Genomic DNA, 17,989 nt, shown 5'->3' with positions numbered 1-17,989 from the left:
TGGGCCAGTTTCAACTTATGTTGCTGATGCAACATCTCCAGAGACTTCAGCACTATGGAGAACTAATTGAAAGAAAGTCTTTAACTTCACCTCTTTCTCCTTTTCTAATTCCTCTTTAGCCTGCTGCACAGAAAATTAGCCCAGAAAGTGATGGAGCTGCTTTTGACAGCTTTACATAGGTGATAATTGCCTCATAATCAAGTTGCATTACATTGTTACAATTATTCTATGAAAATATGATGGAAAGACTACTTTTCATAATCAGTGCTGTGAGAAAGTAAAGCAGGTATCTCTTTTTTGTCTCAAAACTCCTCCAGTCTCCATTCCAAGAGTAAGACCTCTTCTGATATTTCCCCTGACTACTTGTATAAAATATGTATAACCCAGATATCCAAAGCCCTTTCATACATTAGTCTATACACATGATCCCTCAGGAAGCAGAGTGTTATTCTGATTACTGAAGTGCTGAAAGATATGGAAGTATTCCAGTAATAAGGAAAGATATGAAAAATAATTTATAGTTTTGCACACACACTTCAACACATGTAGATAGAAATCCCTAAGCTGAATGATCGTTATTAAAGTTTTAAAGTCAAGTGCAGTGCACAAAAGAAAAAAAAAAAAAAAAAAAACAATGGACAGACAGAAGGCTGACAGCAAATTTTAATTCAGCCCCCTATGTGGATAACAAAAACCTTACTGGGGCACTGTATCTGTGCAAAAAATAGAATCATAGAATGGTTTGGGTTGGAAGGGACCTTAAAGATCAGCTAATTCCAACCCCCCCTGCCATGGGCAGGGACACCTTCCACTAGACCAGGTTGCTCCAAGCCCCATCCAGCCTGGCCTGGAACACTGCCAGGGATGGGGCATCCACAGCTTCTCTGGGCAACCTGTTCCAGTGCCTTACAAACCTCATTAAAAAAAAATCTTCTTCCTTATGTTCAGCCTAGATCTACCCTCTTTAAGTTTAGAGCCATTGCCCCTTGTGCTGTCACTACAGGCCATGGTAAAAAAAAAAAAAAAAAAAAAAAGAAAAAATCTTGATCTTTCTTGTAAGCTCCCTTCAAGTATTGAAAGGCTGCAATACCGTCTCCCCAGCGCCTTTTCTTCAGATTGAACAACCCCAGCTCCCTCAGCCTTTCTTCGTAACAGAGATGTTTCAGGCCTCTGATCACTTTTTGTGGCCCTCCTCCAGACCCCCACTCTAACAGGTCCATGTCTTTCTTGTAGTTTCTGGGACCTCAAAGCTGGATGCAGTACTCCAGCTGTGGTCCCATGAGAGTGGAGCACTGGGGGAGAATCACCTTCCTTGACCTACCAGCCATGCTGCTTCTTTCTGCAGCCCCGGGTACAATTGGCTTTCTAGGCTGCAAGCGCTGGCCTAGACATTGGACGTTGTTGGCTCATGCCAATTTTTCATCCACCAGTATCACCTAGTCCTTCTCGGCTGGGCTGCCCTCAATCCCTTCATCTCCCAGTCTGTATTGATATTGGCAATTGCCCTGACCCAGGTGCAGGACCTTACACTTGGCCTTGTTGAACTTGCATTGGCCCAGTCCTCAAGCCTGTCAAGGCCCCTCTGGATGGCATCCCTTCCCTCAAGCGAATCAACTGCATCACGCAGCTTGGTGTCAGCTGCATACTTGCTGAGGGTGCACTCAATCCCACTGTCTATGTCACGGATGAAGGTATTAAATAGTGTTATTCCCAGTATGGACCCATGAGTGATACCTCTTGTTACTGGTTTCCACTTGGACATTGAGCCATTGACTATAACTCTTTGGATGTGGCCACCCACCCAATTTCTTCTCATTCTAACAGTCTATCCATCAAAACCATCTCTCTCCAATTTAGAGGTAAGAATGTTGTCAGGACTGTATCAAAGGCTTTACAGAAGTCCAGGTAGATGGCATCCATAGTACTTCCTTTGTCCACTGATGCAGTCACTCAGTCATAGAAGGCCGCTAGATTAGTCAGGCATGATTTGTCCTTGGTGAAGCCATGCTGGCTGTAGTCACACAACTGAAATATTTACCTTGATTCATATTAGGAGTATTTCCTATGTCTTTCTTGAATCACAACCTTTGCAATATAGTTAAGAATAGTTAATGTAAAGCTTTGTGTATGTTATTCCTAATTTTTACATCATAAACTCATAAAATCTCAAGGAATTGCATTATGCGATATCACCAACTCAGTTTATTGAAACCATTATCTGCACTGTACAGATGCTGCTATTTAAGTTAATAAATAGCTTGTAGCAGATATGAGTAGCTATCCTGTGAAGACCAGCACCAGATGATTAAGACATACACATTTTTCTCACAATATAAAAAAGAATAGCGTGCTCTCAAGTGCTCCAGATGTCAAAAGATCCCCTTCTGTCTGAGCTTTTGAGTTTGATTCCCATTCTGTGCCCCTACCCTTCCTACCATCTGCCCTTACCACACACCATTCCCTTCACCTGGTCAGTCCCAGCTACAGGGGGTTCTTCCTTCTCCTCCTACCAGTCTCCTTTCCAGGATTCCTACATTCTGCCTCCTGCTGTCCTTGAGTCTGCGTTAGATGTATGTATCTACTGATCGCTTGCTAGCCTCTACCTCATCAGTTGCTATTTATCATTTCTTTGCCCAGGCATTACCTTAAGGTGATCAGACAAACTCACTTTCTGTTCTGATGTCTAGACGTGATCTGACAATATTTCAGTGCTCTATTAAAGCTACTGTTAAGCATGTACCTACTATGATTTTTAAAAATTATAACTTGGTTACATTGGCACAAATTGCTAAGAGAAGGGTGAAAGTCATATCTGTGACACAAAAAAAAAAAAAAAAAAAAAAAAAGTACTTTCTTGGCCAAATTTGAAATCCTTGCTCAACACACAAGTTAATAAAGAAAACATCACTAGAATTTTTTTACTATAGGCAAACAACATAGGGCAAAGCTTCATATTTTCAACACCTTCATCCAGTGCTGTCAAGGCTAAAATCTTTCAGCTCCTTCCATGGCAGTTTTCTAGAGCTACAGGACTCCATGGAAGCATGGAAAACTCAGGTGATCAAGGCGTTTTATAGATAAAAAAGTCCCAGTAAGACAGTTACTCCTTCTTTTTACATAATTCAGACAATTTGTCTTAAGTAAAAGGTTTCAAATTAACTTTCAAAACTGGGGCTGGTACTTTGATGAGGCCTAAGAGTTATCTTTATGGAGTACCATGTCAGAAACATGAAGATCTGACTTGCCCTTACTGGCAAGCAGAAGTTCTGCTAGTAAAAAGGCAGTCTTCAAGGGATAAGGGACACAACTACATTATCTAGAGGAACACTGTGCCTATTAGTACTATACTGACATCCTAGAATAGCTTTTGTTGTATCTTACACTGCTATATCAAAACAACTACCTATGTAACAACGTGCAATTCCACCTCTAACCTCAGTCATGAAGAATATCTCAAGATAGTTAAAAAGAATTTATCCTCGTATGGCTCTGATTTCTGAACATTGAGGCCAATCTCGCCTTTCATTTCTTCGAAAATTCTCAGATTGTCTTCACTTACTTCAAGAGTTCCCAAAACTCCTTTCAACAGCATCTTGCTGTGACATGGAAAGGTATTACATTCTTCTCAGCTAAACTGCCCTAGCTGGACCAAGCCATTAAAGCCTCAAACAAAAAGAAAAATTCCTCTTTACTTTAACTCAAAGTGTTTAGTTCAGAGCAGTTGTGTAAGATACAGGTCTGATAGCACAAGAATGACTCCAGACTACAGTGAGCTTTCTGAACCACCTTGAGTAGGAAGGTGCCTTCTTATTTGACAGACTTTATCTATGCTCTGTACAAGAACTCTGTCAAGCAGACACCTCAGACACACAGAAGTCAGTTTCAAAGTAAATCTTTTCCTCAAACTGGTAGAAAGACAAGCTTCAGAATTGCAAGAGCAAACCCATCTTATCTCAGCCAAACAAGTCTGTGACAACAGATGCTTCTACTCAAAGATGGGAAGCTCATATAGAATGTCTGAGAGCTCAGGGCATGTGATCTCTGCAAGGGATCAGAGCCATCTGCCTAGTGTTGAAAACAGTCATTCCCACAGTCCAAATGCTGACAGACAGCTTCATAAACATGCACTTCTTCTACAAATAGTATGGACTTCAGACATTTCCCCTGTCAGAAGACCCCTTCATTTTGTGTATTCATCACTGAACTGTATCAATGACTTGGTACCTACCAGTCAGCCAAAATTCAGGCCAGACGCTCCTTCATTTTTTTCCAACAAGAGGCAAAATGCAGCTTTCCGCACATCTCATTGCTAACAAGAATCTTCAGCTGAGTGAGGGGAGAAGTTCTGTGTCAATGACAGTCCTACCACATGATCAGATTATTTTGGTACTTGCACCAGATGGATTCCTGGATTACTTCTTTATTCTGCACAATGCAATGTCATGAATTACAGCCAGGTTCTACCTCTATGTCTTTTATACCTAGCAGCCCTGATACTAGCCAAATCCAGTGGTCTTGTTGCTGACTAACTGCTAGAGCAATAAACGGTTTCTGCTACAGTCCCTATCATTCTGATTCACGGCAGGGGGAGGGGATGCCTAAAATAGACTGACTTACTAACCAAAGTGGGGAAAGTATTTTGTTGTGGTATTGTAATATCAGAAATATGCTAATCTCTTTTACCGTGTCATTAGATTACTGGCCATCCCAGAACTGACCAGAACTTTCCTGCAATTCTCTAAAAATCCAGTTATCAGTAAGTTTTTCACACCTGGCCATCTGATTTTAACATGCACAGCTGCTAATACCCATTTAGAATCCAAGGCATACATTTTTCCTAGTTTATAAGTCATTATTTCTCTAAAGCTCCACTGTACTACAAACAGTAAGTCTGGCACACATATCTTCTGAGTACAGCCAATATCGGGGCAGCTGTAACAACTTGGTAAAAATTATGTCTCTAGCAAGCATGAAAAGGTACAGTGTAACTATCTCCACATGCAGGGGTGAACCCTATCCATCAAGTGTCTTTTAACCCATCTCTTGGCCAAATGTTTCATTGTCATTGGAACACTCTATACTCATCAATGTGATAAGGATTACTCACTGTCTTACCCTAGGAGTTGGATGAAATTGAAGCTAGGATCAATTGCTACTTCATGTTTTCATGTTGCTTCTCCTTTTTCTGATTTCTGTAGAATCTGTGACTTGGGAAAGGTAGGCCAAGCCAATACTGCCTCGTAGGGGAAGGACAGCTGACTCAAAAGATGTAGCGAATGCTGGTCTGTGGGAATAGGGTGGCATACTTACAGTGCCACACAGACCTTCAGCTGATAGCCGTCATAACTGCAGGTGGGTAGATCAAAGACTTTTGCAGCCATGGATGTTTAGAAGAAAAAAAAAGAAGAAAAAAAAAGGGGGGGGGGGGTGCAGGGAGGGGGGGCGAAAACACTGCTAAGCTTTGGCAGACTTTTTTACCTCCCTGGGAAGTACAAATCAACAGAAAGTTGGTATGACTCTAATAAGGACTGCTGGCCAAAACAATCTTTTGTATGTGTGAGACGTAAGAAGCAAGAATCAACTTGGACAACCATATGAAAGAAGTAAACAATTAACAGAAAATCCCGGGTAACATTAGTTAGCAGGAAGTGGTGCTTTCTGAATGGAGTAAAAGTAGCGGTGTCTTAAATCACCTAGATAACACAAAGTTTAAAAATCCACTTTAGATTCCAGAAGCCTTGGAGCTGTGTACTTTCATCTACTGTCTAGTTTGGTGTATTCTAGAACATTCAAAAACATTAACTAAGCTAAATACAAATTTGAATCCATTAGTCATGTAACACAATAAAAGAGGTACATTAATGCTGAAGAATACATAGATAACATGGTCAGAATTTGCAGACTGAAAAAGCTCCGTTAATGCATTTCTATTTTTGAATGATGTACCCATGGACCGTAGACCCAATACAAATGAGGGCTCCCTCAAACAGGCAAAATTCAGAATTTTCTGTCATTCTTGAGCTATATTATCCTCCTGTGAATAATACCTTGAGCTATTCTTTGAGTAGTTAAAAATGTATAGCTATCATTAGAGCCAGACTAGACAGTTTTCCTTTTCATGAAATAGCTCTAACTACGTTAGTGGTTGCTTCTCTAATTCTAAAATTTCAATAATGATGGGAAAAATTGCACTGAACAGAGTTATGAAAATTATAAGTAACAACAAATCAGTATATGCATTTGATTATGAAGCCTGTTTCCTTCTATTCCTACTTGTATGGCAATATTTTTCTTTTCCTATAAAACAAATGTTGAGACAACATTTCTCTCAGACAGACCTGTGGTCACATGAGCTTGTGCTGGTTTTGGATGGGATAGAGTTAAATTTCTTCATAGTTTGGATTTGTGATGAATACACTGTTGATAACACACTAGTGTTTTAGTTATTGCTGAGAACAATGCTTATACAGCACCAAGGCCTTTTTTGGCGTCTTGCACTCCCCCACCAGCGAGTAGGCTGGAGGCATGCAAGAAGCTGGGAGGGGACACAGCTGGGACAGCTGACCCCAACTGACCAAAGGAATATTCAATACCATACGACATCATGCTCAGCATATAAAGCTGGGGGAAAGAAGGAAGGGTGGTGGGGGAGATGTTCAGAATTACAGCACTTGCCTTCCCAAATAACCATTAGGTGTGATGAAGGTCTGCTTTCCTGGAAGTGACTAAGCATCTGCCAGCATGCTGATGAGAAGTAGCAAATGTATTCCTCACTTTGCTTTGCTCGCACACACAGATTTTGCTTTACCTATTAAACTGTTTTTTACTCAAGTCATGAGCTTTCTGACCCTTCCAATTCTCTCCCCCATCCCACTACAGGGGAGTAAGCGAGCGGCTGTGTGGCGCTGAGCTGCCTGCTGGGGTTAAACTGTGACAGAGCTACAGTGCTCAGCTGAACACAGCTTCTGTCTCTGACCATTGCCTATTTTTGTTTGTTTATAATGAATCCTTTTTAATATCAGTGAGTTCTTGCTTGGATTAAGCCTCTTAATGCAATTTATTAAAAATAGATTTCTGCATCAATTTGGGTATTACATGTCTACTTCAATAGGAAAAAAGCATGATGAAACCAGTATTCACTGTCCTATTCATAAATAGGCTCACGAACCAGGAACTTGCCTCTTGTGTAGTATAATATTAAATCAAAAGGAGAAAAAAAGAAAGTGGTACAATGGATGTGAATAGAATAATTTTGAAAAATACAGGGGGCTATTTATGCATGTTTACCAAATTTCTGTATATGTAAGTAATACAATTGGAGTGCTGAGTAATTTCAGGAGATTAGTGATAAATGGGTGCAAGTTGATTATTCAAGATAAAGCTGAGGGTCATTATCCTCAGCTGGTCATTAATCCCCATGAAATGACTGGTATTGAGATAGTAATTACTATTATAATGAAAATGGGAAAAAAAAGCATGACATTTTTCTTATGAAGCTGTCTCAGCCTCTAAAGAATTCATGTTTCTCTCATCACCCAATCAAGCTGCTTGAATCATTTTTAACCCTTTATACAGTTTATTAATCCTACTATAAGTTTCGTGTCATTGACTCACTTAAGCTTTGGTTTCCCATCATATATTCCTGGAATTTTACAGGGCACAGCAAGGGGCAACAGTAATGGGAAAGACAGACAATGCATAGAAATCCCCCAAAACCATAAAATAAATGAAAATATATTTTCAGAATGTTTTCTTTATGAAGTGTGCTCCACAATGAGGTAGAAGACTGCATTATTATGCTATGTGCTATTTAGCTGTTTATTTTGCATTTAATAGTGCTTTTAGCAATAGCACACATGTTCCATGTCATTGCATAGCAGCTGTGAATTCTTTTTTCCAAAACAGAATTTACTTTGCAGCCTTACAACATATGGAACTGATACTGTCAAGTCAACTCGGTCAGAAAGCATGAAGAAATTTGGCCCTAAAATGAAAAAAAAAGCCTCTTCAAGAATTTGCAACTTCAAAAATTAAGTTTGTGGTGTTCTGATATGACTTCTGAGGACTTTTGAGCCTTGGAGTTCTTCCCCCAGCCCAATCCCCCCCACACACACACACATTTCTATTAGAAAAACTAGAAACTTACTATGGGCAGAAGGGAAAGCAATTCGTTTCCTGCTAGAAACACCATCATTCTGTTTCCACTGTGAAAGACCCACACATGCTGCAGCATTACAACTTCTCATCTTAGAAACTGAAAAACTCAAATGAAACTAAAAGCTTTTACAATAAGCTAAGAAAGTTAAAAAATAGGTGTATTGTTGTAATAAATTTGTTGTTAAAGCAAACCAGATACAGATATTTAATTGCTCCTAGTACTTTTTCCGAAAGCTTTTCTGTGAACACTTTTCTAAGCAGGGGATCCCAGGAAAGATACCAGATGTACCGAGTTTCTGCTGGAAAATTTGCAGTTGCTTCTGAAATGTTTCACTGTGTGTAAAAGAGATGAAGTAGAGCAAGGCTCAAAATATTTTTAGGCAAGACTGGCTGATAGAAAGTTGCTCTGAGGGCTGCAAAGCAAATTCTGCATGGTGGAATAAACAAAATAGTGACAGACAATGATAAGCGACTCACAGTGCAGTCTGGGAGACTGGTTTGTCTTTCTAGCTTGCTTAAGCTGTTTGGAGAATTTCAGGCAAAACCTAATGATGCATGTCTGCTAACCAAATGAATCATTCAATACTGGACAGCTATTGAAACTGGACTGTTTGGCTATTTGGGGAGAGTGTGAGAAGAAATAAAAAAAAAATGTTTCAGTTCTGAATGGCATTGTGCACAGCATACTTTAGAAAACATTTGAAATAGAGACATGTTTTTGACAGCCAAGGCCAAAGCATGGTTTGTCAATTTTCTGGGAGAGAAAGAAAAATAGTAAATTACTTGGGAGTAGAACCCTGTCTGGAAAAGAAGTATCACAATAGTGACACAGGAACCAAACATAATTATGTATCACAGCAGGTAATAAGATTCAAAAGCATAGTGAAAAATCAAGTTGCTGGTGACAGGCCAACAACCGGGTTACAGTATGGCTGTTTTGTACCTGGCCAGCTAAAGCCAGGACATGCTCCAGTGACACATGCAGTAGAGTGGGTCAAAGTCTACAACATCTGTTACGTGCACACATTAACAATTTTGAGCAAGAAGAAAAAAAAAAAATCAAACCTAAACAACTTACATTTAAACTTTTAAGGAGATTCGTATCTATAAGGAGATTTCACTCCAGTTCTTTCAGCCACTCTAAAACCAGTTTTGTCGTTGCTACAAGTCCCAAGAGCAAAGCACAAATCAGCACTGACTGTGGATAACATCAGTGCTGCTGAAGAAGCTTCATGACTCAGGGGAAACACAATGTGACTTCCAATTTCCCTGTGCTCCTGGGAAAATCAAATACATACCACATCCACCAATGTGAAGAAGGATGCTGAGCATCCACTAGCCTTCTCCAGACTTTATGTGTGGAAATGCACTGCTTGCACTTCCCCTGTTTCCTTCTGCAGGATAAACATAGCACAGAGAAGAACACTTTATACTACACTGTCATCCCGTGTGCCTCTGAAGAATATTCCCTTATCTCTCCTTTAAAATAGAATTTAAAAAAATGTAGAAAAATAGCTTCAGAGTCTATAGAACTACTCTAGGGAATTCCAGCACAGCAGAAAAATAAGTAGTCCTGAATAAATCAGGAAAACCAGAATGTTAATTACTTTATTGTTGTTAGTCTCATGTATTTCTGTGACATTCCTATATTACTCATTGAAAGTACTAGCCTATCTGCCTGCAAACTTTAAATATCCTTTAAATTACAGCAATTATATTTACAGCAATAGGACACAAGGAAATGGAATGAAACTGCACTAGGGGAAGTTCAGACTGGACATTAGGAAAAGGCTCTTCACTGAGAGAGTGGTCAGTCACTGGAACAGACCCCCCAGGGAAGTGGTCACAGCATCAAGCTTGTCAGAGTTCAAGGGGCATCTGGACGATGCTCTTAGTCACATAGTTTAGTTTTAAGTAGTCCTGTGAGGAGCAGGGAATTGGACTCGATGATCCTCATGGGTCTCTTCAACTTGAGGTATTCTATGACTCTATGATTTCCATTAATAGAGACCTTATTTTTATAGCAGTTTGTGTACTCAAGTCCATATTCAGCACACACCTGCTTTGCTACAGTTAGTTGCAGTAAGATGCTTTTTGCCAGTCTGTTTGTGAGATAAATGCCTATACAACACATTTACACATTTCTAATAAGCCTTGCTAGATCTTGATGTTGAAAATGAAAGCCTTTTTTCTTTTTCTTATTTTTTTCATAAATTGTGTGGTGATGTACAAAAAATATAAAATCTTGGAAGCTTGTGATTAGGACAAAAATTAAAATACTTAAACCCACTTATAAACAAATTTGTTAGACCTCATGGTTGCACAAGGGATCTATAAACATGATTCAAGTAGACCCTGAAGGCTTAAAGAGTGAATTCTTATTTTACTTTGGGAGTGCTGAATCATGATTTTTCGATACTTACAGCTGGCAGCTGCAAGACATTTGTAAGCTGGAATTCCATTTTAATGAGTAGCCTATAAAAATATTCAGACTAACATTTGAAATGTTTCAAGCTAGAGTCAAGCCATATCAAAAGGTCTGCACAGCTAATAAATAACTGAAAAATACTACCGAGGCACCAGGAACTATAAATTCTGAAAACCTCTTAGTATCTTTATTAGGGGGAGTCAGGATGGGTGTATGTTTCTTCATTTGGTTTAGAAAACCTAACTGCAGTCTCCTAGGCTTTTAAATGTTGATTAATGCAAAGACAAGGAACAGACTTAGTTGAAGGAAGTAGTGAACTTTTTTTGCACTTTAGAATATCTGACATGATAAACAACAGGCTAGCAGGTAAAAAGAATGAGAAATGTTAAGCTTATATTTTTCATGTATTTTCTTTCTTGTGTTCCTCAAAGGTTTCCTGCAGGAATGATATACTACCTCCAGTACAAGGCATTTGCCTAGTTTCAAAGACCATTAAAATTTTTTTTCATCCCCTGCACTTCTGGGCTAGCAACCATTTATTCTGCTTGTTGTGCAGTACTCAAAATATTTTAATAAATACGTCAGTTTCATCCTTTCAACCCTGTAACGGTAGAGTATTATATTAAAATATACTTCTATTTAACAGAGACTTCTGTTCAGCTGTGGTTTTATATGGGAAAAAAGTGAGGATACTGCTGCCAAACTTGTACCACTCTTATCATCTGAGTGAATAGATGTGGTCAAAAAAATCTGATTAGATTGTATGTCCCACGTACATTTCTTCCAGTCCATGCAACCACGTATTATAATAAACCATGTATTGCACTAAGTTTAAAGTGAAATTGCAATCATATAAACAGGCAGATGATACATTTGGTTTTAGCACATCATAATTAACTTTTTCTTTTTAAATTGAAGACTCACCTGTTAGACAAGAAATTGTAATAACCACTTTCCTCCAGAACGTCTTCAATTAGAGTCTACAAGATACAAGAAATTCATTTCAGCAAATTATCTTTATTAAAAGTAATAAATTAATACATATAGGTATATTTGCAGCTTACCTGCAACTGTTCATACGTCATCCCTTCTGCTATGTCAGAAGTGCCAACAATACCTGAAAGTAAAGGCAAGCAATGTTATCCTACTGGATTTTAGGTTTATGCTTATCAGTTTTTTAGTAATTCCACTACATATATAATGACAAGATAGATGCTTGATTATCAGCAGCTTATTCCATTGACCACAATGACCACCTGCAAAGGTGAGGGGGCATCTTATGGCATGCTGTGATGTTATCACGTTATGGAAGAGATCTACCTGATGGAAAATATTTTAAATACTTAATGTAACAGAACACAGCAATGCAACTTTCTTATTCTTTGCCACTTTCCACTATAAATTGTAAGGACACATAGCCAGCAGCAATCTGTGAGGACAGGTGAAGAGATGCAAAAATTGCAGATATTTAGCATACAAAAAAATTGCATTGTTGACTCCAGGATCAAAATAAAGCTCATATTTAAATTATTTGTTAGGGACTCATTTCCTACTCAAATCACACTTGACACCTAGTGTTATTATTGGTTTTTGCAATAAGCTGTGGAACGGATATGCTAGTTTCAGCAAAAAGGCCAGCAAAACCAAAGTCTCTCACCCTACTTTCTGCCACCACAGTTTTTAATGTAACTATGTCTTCTAGTCCATGGATTGTGACATAGCTTTTCTTGTATTTTGAAGAATGGAAATGGCATAAATACCAAAATACAGGCTGTACACTTCCCTTAAGTCCACTGCACAGAGGGGCACACGATGAAATAAGTCTCTGAACGAGGAATTTGGTTCCTCACCCTGGATGATGCCAGTGATGGTAGCTTTGATTAAAGACGGAGTTCATTATTTGTCATACTGAGTGTATCACTAGTCCAAAGTGCATTTGACACTATCTATTCTCTGACGTATTTATATATTTACATCACATAGATGTGGTATAGCACAGAGCATTTCCCTCCTCAGGTTTGTAGGACTTGATCTAGCCAGGTAATTAAATCATCCCAGTATAACTGTTTCAAATATGACAGAAGAACAACATAGGGTTTAAATAGAGTTTGCTTAAAAATCACATTGGAGGACAGGTAAATCCTAAATTTGACATTTTCAGTTACAAACACTTCTATTGATTTGCATGGATGAACCCATGTGTTATTTACGTCTCTGATATTTCTTTATAATGCCAAAGTATACTCTCTTAAATTAGCAGAATGTTCCATCAGCAGAAAACTGCTTATCCTACCCAGAATTAAACAAAAAGAAACAAACCAGCAAAAAAAAACCCTCTGATAATGAAAATCAGTATAGTCAACATTACTGTCTTTAAAGACAGATTTTAGAGCAGCAATTCCTTCTGCTTTGTTAACATTAGAAGTATATATAGACATATATATAGAAATAACATTATTAGAAATATATATGCCACTACAGAGTTTTTGTTGCTTTCTTTACCTTTTCTGTCATCCGGAAGCAACATATTTCCACCTGAAGAGAGAAGTGGCCAATCTGCTGTGAAGAAGGTGGGCTCAATCAATTCAGGAGAACCTTGCAGCAGCTGGAGAAGAACAGAAATAAAGGGCAGGGGGTGTGTGGAGCAAAGGACACCTGAAACCTCCATCCTTCCCATATTCCAAAAATTCAGACTTCCGTGAGGCATTTTACCCTTTCCTATGTTTCCCAGAACAATCAGAAGTCAAAGGATATTTCAATACTTTTTAGATTAATGAAAATGTGAACACAATTATGAATGTCCTACCTTCTTCTCTCTAGAAACACTGTCTGAACATTGAAAGCTGACAATCTGCACTTAGTATAAAGCAATGAGTTCTTTAGATTATCTGAATAAAATATCATAAACTATATATTTGTGTGAAGATAAACACGAAAGTGTATTCCCTTGAACATAGGACAGAAACAGCTGCTGACTCCGGTTTTCAAAACTGGGGCTTCAAGTGAAATTGTTTAGTCCATATTCAAGTGATATAATTCACATTAGAGGGATCTCAGCACTTCTGAAACCTGAAATAAGTTCAGCTACTTGATTATGTGAACAAGGATACTAACATAAAACTTAAAAACACATAGTTTTGGAAGTATCTACTGGTAACAACTCTGACATGAAAATTTCTTTATGGGTAGGAGAGAAATTCCAATTATGCATTCCTGCAGCATGTTAACACTTTTAAAGTCACAGAAACTGAAGAATATCTGTTCTTGGAAGACCTTTACCCCCATCACTGAGCAGTGGAGGAATCTTTCTGCCTGTTATTCTAATTAGCTTTTCTAATTCAGGGTAGTTAAAAACCCATGATTTAACTTTGCAGAAATTGCACAACCTTATATCAACACTTGCTGGAAGAATTGCTGTAGAACATAATTCTTTTCTCTGTTTAGGTATTTCCTATTACCTCCATATGATATCCATGTTTACCCAGCATACTTATGGTGATGATTTTGGTAAAATAAGTACCATTTATTCACTGATGCTTATCAATTTTCCATTCTTTATAACTGCACTTTTTGTTGTTGCTTTCTTTTAATAGTTTCTATAACCATTTCCTTCAAGGTAGAAATGCCCAGAATTACATTCAGCATTTCAAACATCTTCAATTTACTACCATTTACTTTTTAAATACTGTATTACTTCCATCTTCTTCGGGTTTAAATCCAATAGTTTTGAAGCTAACTGAATTTTACAGTTGATAACTTATATAAATTTATAAATAAATATGTTACTTTATTTCTGGGCATTTGAAAATTAGGTTAATTTTATAACAAACACTGCCTTTTTCTTAGCATAGTTTTGGGCATCCTTTTCTGAAAACATCAGCTTAATACACAATTAGCAAATATTTCCTTAGATTTAATGTTATAGCTGAAATACAGGAATTGTTTAATGTAAATGCCAGCTTGATTTACAGGACAGCAAACTGATAAGAAACCAATGGCTCAGAGAGATGCATCTTTAACTATCTTTCAAATCTACTACCACTGTAAACACTAAGTAGCCACCTTCCATAGACCTTAAGCATCTCAGACTATTACAGAAGTACAGGAAGGATTTAGTATTTGGGGTCAGTTCATTCCATAGCAAACAATGGCTTAGAAGATTCCACAATTCCGTGCAAGTAGGTGACAATCAAATTAGGTTACACATGAATTTGTATGATAATCATCTTTGATTATGATTGATATATGATAAGAATCATATATCAATGATTCTTAATGATAAGAAATCATCTTTGTCATCAGATTTTAGATACAGTAACATACCTAGTAAGTGCTTTGTCGTCAATTCAAAAATTAAATATCTTGGCTTCACAGTCTCCCACAGTACACAGATGCTGGGGATATAATTTTCAGATCCTCTGCTGACTACAGTTTTCTCAGGAGATTTTGAAGGAACTTTTAGAAATTCTGACATTAGTTGTTAGCTCTTTGTTGGAGACTATCCAGCATGTAATTGGAAAACATGCAGGCATGGTTCTTTAGTCATGTCATTCTTGCAAATCTGCAGTATTTTTAAACTGGTGACACTAAACTGTTGCTGACACACTATGCAACAACAGGACAAGGTATGCTATACTCAAGACACTCTGGGACAGTGCTTTCTTAAAATTCATAGTTTCAGTAGGAATACATTCCAAAACATAAATAATATTGGGAAACTAATAACAAATTAAGATGTACTTACATAAATTAGGAGCTTACATAACATCTATGAGCCTTTGCCACAAAAAAGTTACATTTTCCTTCCTCTTCTGTTTTTGAGCTATGATAACATGAAGTCTGGTTTTGCATATTAGCAGCTAGCAGGTCCTTTCTATTTACAAAAAAACATTCTAATAATCTGACACCAACTTGACACCAATCTTAAGAAAATGCTTACTTAAGAAGCCTCCATATTTTTGAAAGAAAGAATAGCTAGACAATAGCTAAATTCTATTTTAGCTATATTCTAAATATTTCCTTTTAAGAATGGAATCTTACAGCCATATTGTGTTATATTGCTATAGCTTATTTCAAATAGAAGAAGAGACAAAGTCGACCACAGGTAATTGGAGTACTAAACCTTTTTCATTTCTGATTTCAGATTACAAGGGTTGCTCTGCTGACCAAAAAGTGACTTCTTGAATCTCTCAATGATTCTCCTTTTCAAGTTGCACTGCAAAGCTGGAGGAAGCTACATGAAACAAAGAAACAGACATTTTCACCACTCAGTTACACTGCCATAAAGATGACCTAATCAACAGTACTGTTACTGAAAAAAAGTAGCTACGCTGCAAAAAGAAACAGTTGTATTTAATCGCATGGTGACAAACAATGGTACTTGATTTAATGATGTATTATATGCTCCTTAGTTTGCCTGTTCTGTTAGGCTTGGCATATCATATAACTCAGTCCCTCTAGCCTTGAAGGTTAAAGGTCATTATAAGAAGCCTAATACAGGGAATAGTGCATTTGCCTCCCTGATCAAAGTGCCGGTACTTGGGACATTTTTCTACAGATTAAACCCATAGAACATGAGACTAGATTTCATGTCAGCTATCATGAGTCACACCAGCTGAAATTAATAGAACTTCAAGAAGCTTAGACCTTCATACAATATGTGTGTAACAGCTTCAACAGGCTCTTTCAGGGTCCTTATGTACATCATCAATACAATTCAGAATGTCTCCTCTGCTAGCAGCTTCCTGTGGGAGGTAATTTACATTTCGCTTCCCTAAAAGCAAACCTGATTTTGTATACTTTCTCTCCTGTATTTTTTTGGTTGAAAAAATACATATCTTTCCAGTATATTTACAAAAGAAAAGCACAAATCATACTTTATTGTGTTTTAAATTTTTCAGTAGAGGGTTCAAAGGAAGTCTCTTCCTTTGCTCTTTTGAGATTTTAAAATCATTTTTATGCTTTACCGGTAAATGTAAAACTTCAGCTGTTGGTCACAGCAATGACACCAACCCAGTCTGGTGACAATTCTATGGTATGTACTACACTTTTGGATCTCCTATTCTGTTTCTGTACAGTAGCTTATACTCTCAGACAGTGTTGTAAAACTATGATTTTCTACCATTTAGTATACACTTACAATTGCATGTAAATTTGATGTAAATTCACAGTGCTGCTCCACTGAACTCGGGAAGCTTTTTGACTACTCGAGGAAGGTTTGCCCACTAATGATTCACATTCAAACACTGTCACAGAACACATTACAAAGACTTTTTTCCCACTGGAACAAATTCCTGCTCTTAGACAGCTATATGTCTGGAACAACTATACTGGTCTCACAGGAGTCCTGATTTGCTCTGACAAACCAGGGATCAAGGTTACATCCTAAGCATAAAAGACTTTATCAGACAGCTGGTTGCATGCAGGTTTTTGTTAGATAGATATCACTCCCTTTTCATGCAGACATTTTCATGCCAGATGTTGAATGTTCCTTAGCCTGTAGGTAAGTAAAAAAATGATGCCTTAGGAAAGGCCTGAAAGATATTCTATAGACTACATGTCACTGCAATGGACTCTGTGCAGTTAAAGTACCATGGGCATACTGGGATATTCTGAAGCAAAAGTGGTAAAGAGCAAGTCCACTGCTTGAGAAACTCAGAGTAGCCCTCAGGCCCTAGTGTTCAATTTTAGCTTTTGTTTTAATGAAATTGGATGTTGGATCAGGGTTAAAAAAAAAAAAAAAAAAAAAAAAAAAAAAGGGCCCAAGGATTTACATAATGCTTTTTTAAACGCTTTCTCTTACATTGTTTTCCAGAGATTGCTCTGCTTTTGTTCCCATGGAAACTGGATTGGGAACAGCTGGCAGCCAAGAACTAACAGTCAAGAACTCTCCCATGTAAACCTCAGTTTAGAATTGTCAGCTGAAATATGTAACAGAGTTTTAGAAAACAGCTATGTAATACAAAAATTATTCTACCTTAGATTTGTAAGAACTAAACAAGCACAGGAGAAGCCCATAGCACACAGTGAACAAGTACAGGTGTGGATCCTGATTTCTCTGCCTTCCCATTCTGAAACCAACTGACACCAACAGCCATCAAAGCTGTTACTACTGCTTCAGTGGTCAGTTCTGACCAAGTCTTTCAGTTGCTGTTATTTCTTAGTTATTGGGCATCCACGTGATGATAACTTGCATAAATTATTAGGCCACTTGAGAAAACCTTCAACACAGAGGACAGGTTCACTGATCATCTTGGACATACTCCTAACACAGAACATAAAGACTGAACTGCCTCATTTCTGCTAGCAGGGGAAGGAGATGATTTCCAATTATTTTAAATAGCAATTATTTACTTTGTCTCTGATAATTTATTTCCTGTATTACCTGTTTGCAGAAGCTTGACA

The 17,989-nt window shown here is 37.8% G+C and overlaps 1 protein-coding gene across 3 annotated transcripts in view; it reads right to left on the bottom strand.

Annotated features, from left to right (window-relative positions):
* Positions 1–17,989, bottom strand: part of NEK10 (NIMA related kinase 10) — a 115,244-nt gene that overhangs the window by 1,632 nt on the left and 95,623 nt on the right. For all 3 annotated transcript variants that reach the window (XM_080385815.1, XM_080385810.1, XM_080385811.1), the window contains 4 exons: positions 15,708–15,818; positions 13,088–13,190; positions 11,650–11,702; positions 11,510–11,565 (listed from right to left, as the gene is read on the bottom strand). In XM_080385815.1, coding sequence (XP_080241941.1) covers positions 11,510–11,565; positions 11,650–11,702; positions 13,088–13,190; positions 15,708–15,818 — 323 coding nt within the window. The remainder of the gene's footprint in view (positions 1–11,509; positions 11,566–11,649; positions 11,703–13,087; positions 13,191–15,707; positions 15,819–17,989) is intronic.

This window comes from Falco punctatus, assembly GCF_963210335.1.
Source record: "Falco punctatus genome assembly, chromosome: 4".
Lineage (NCBI taxonomy): Eukaryota > Metazoa > Chordata > Aves > Falconiformes > Falconidae > Falco > Falco punctatus.
This window is presented reverse-complemented; position numbering and strand designations above follow the sequence as displayed.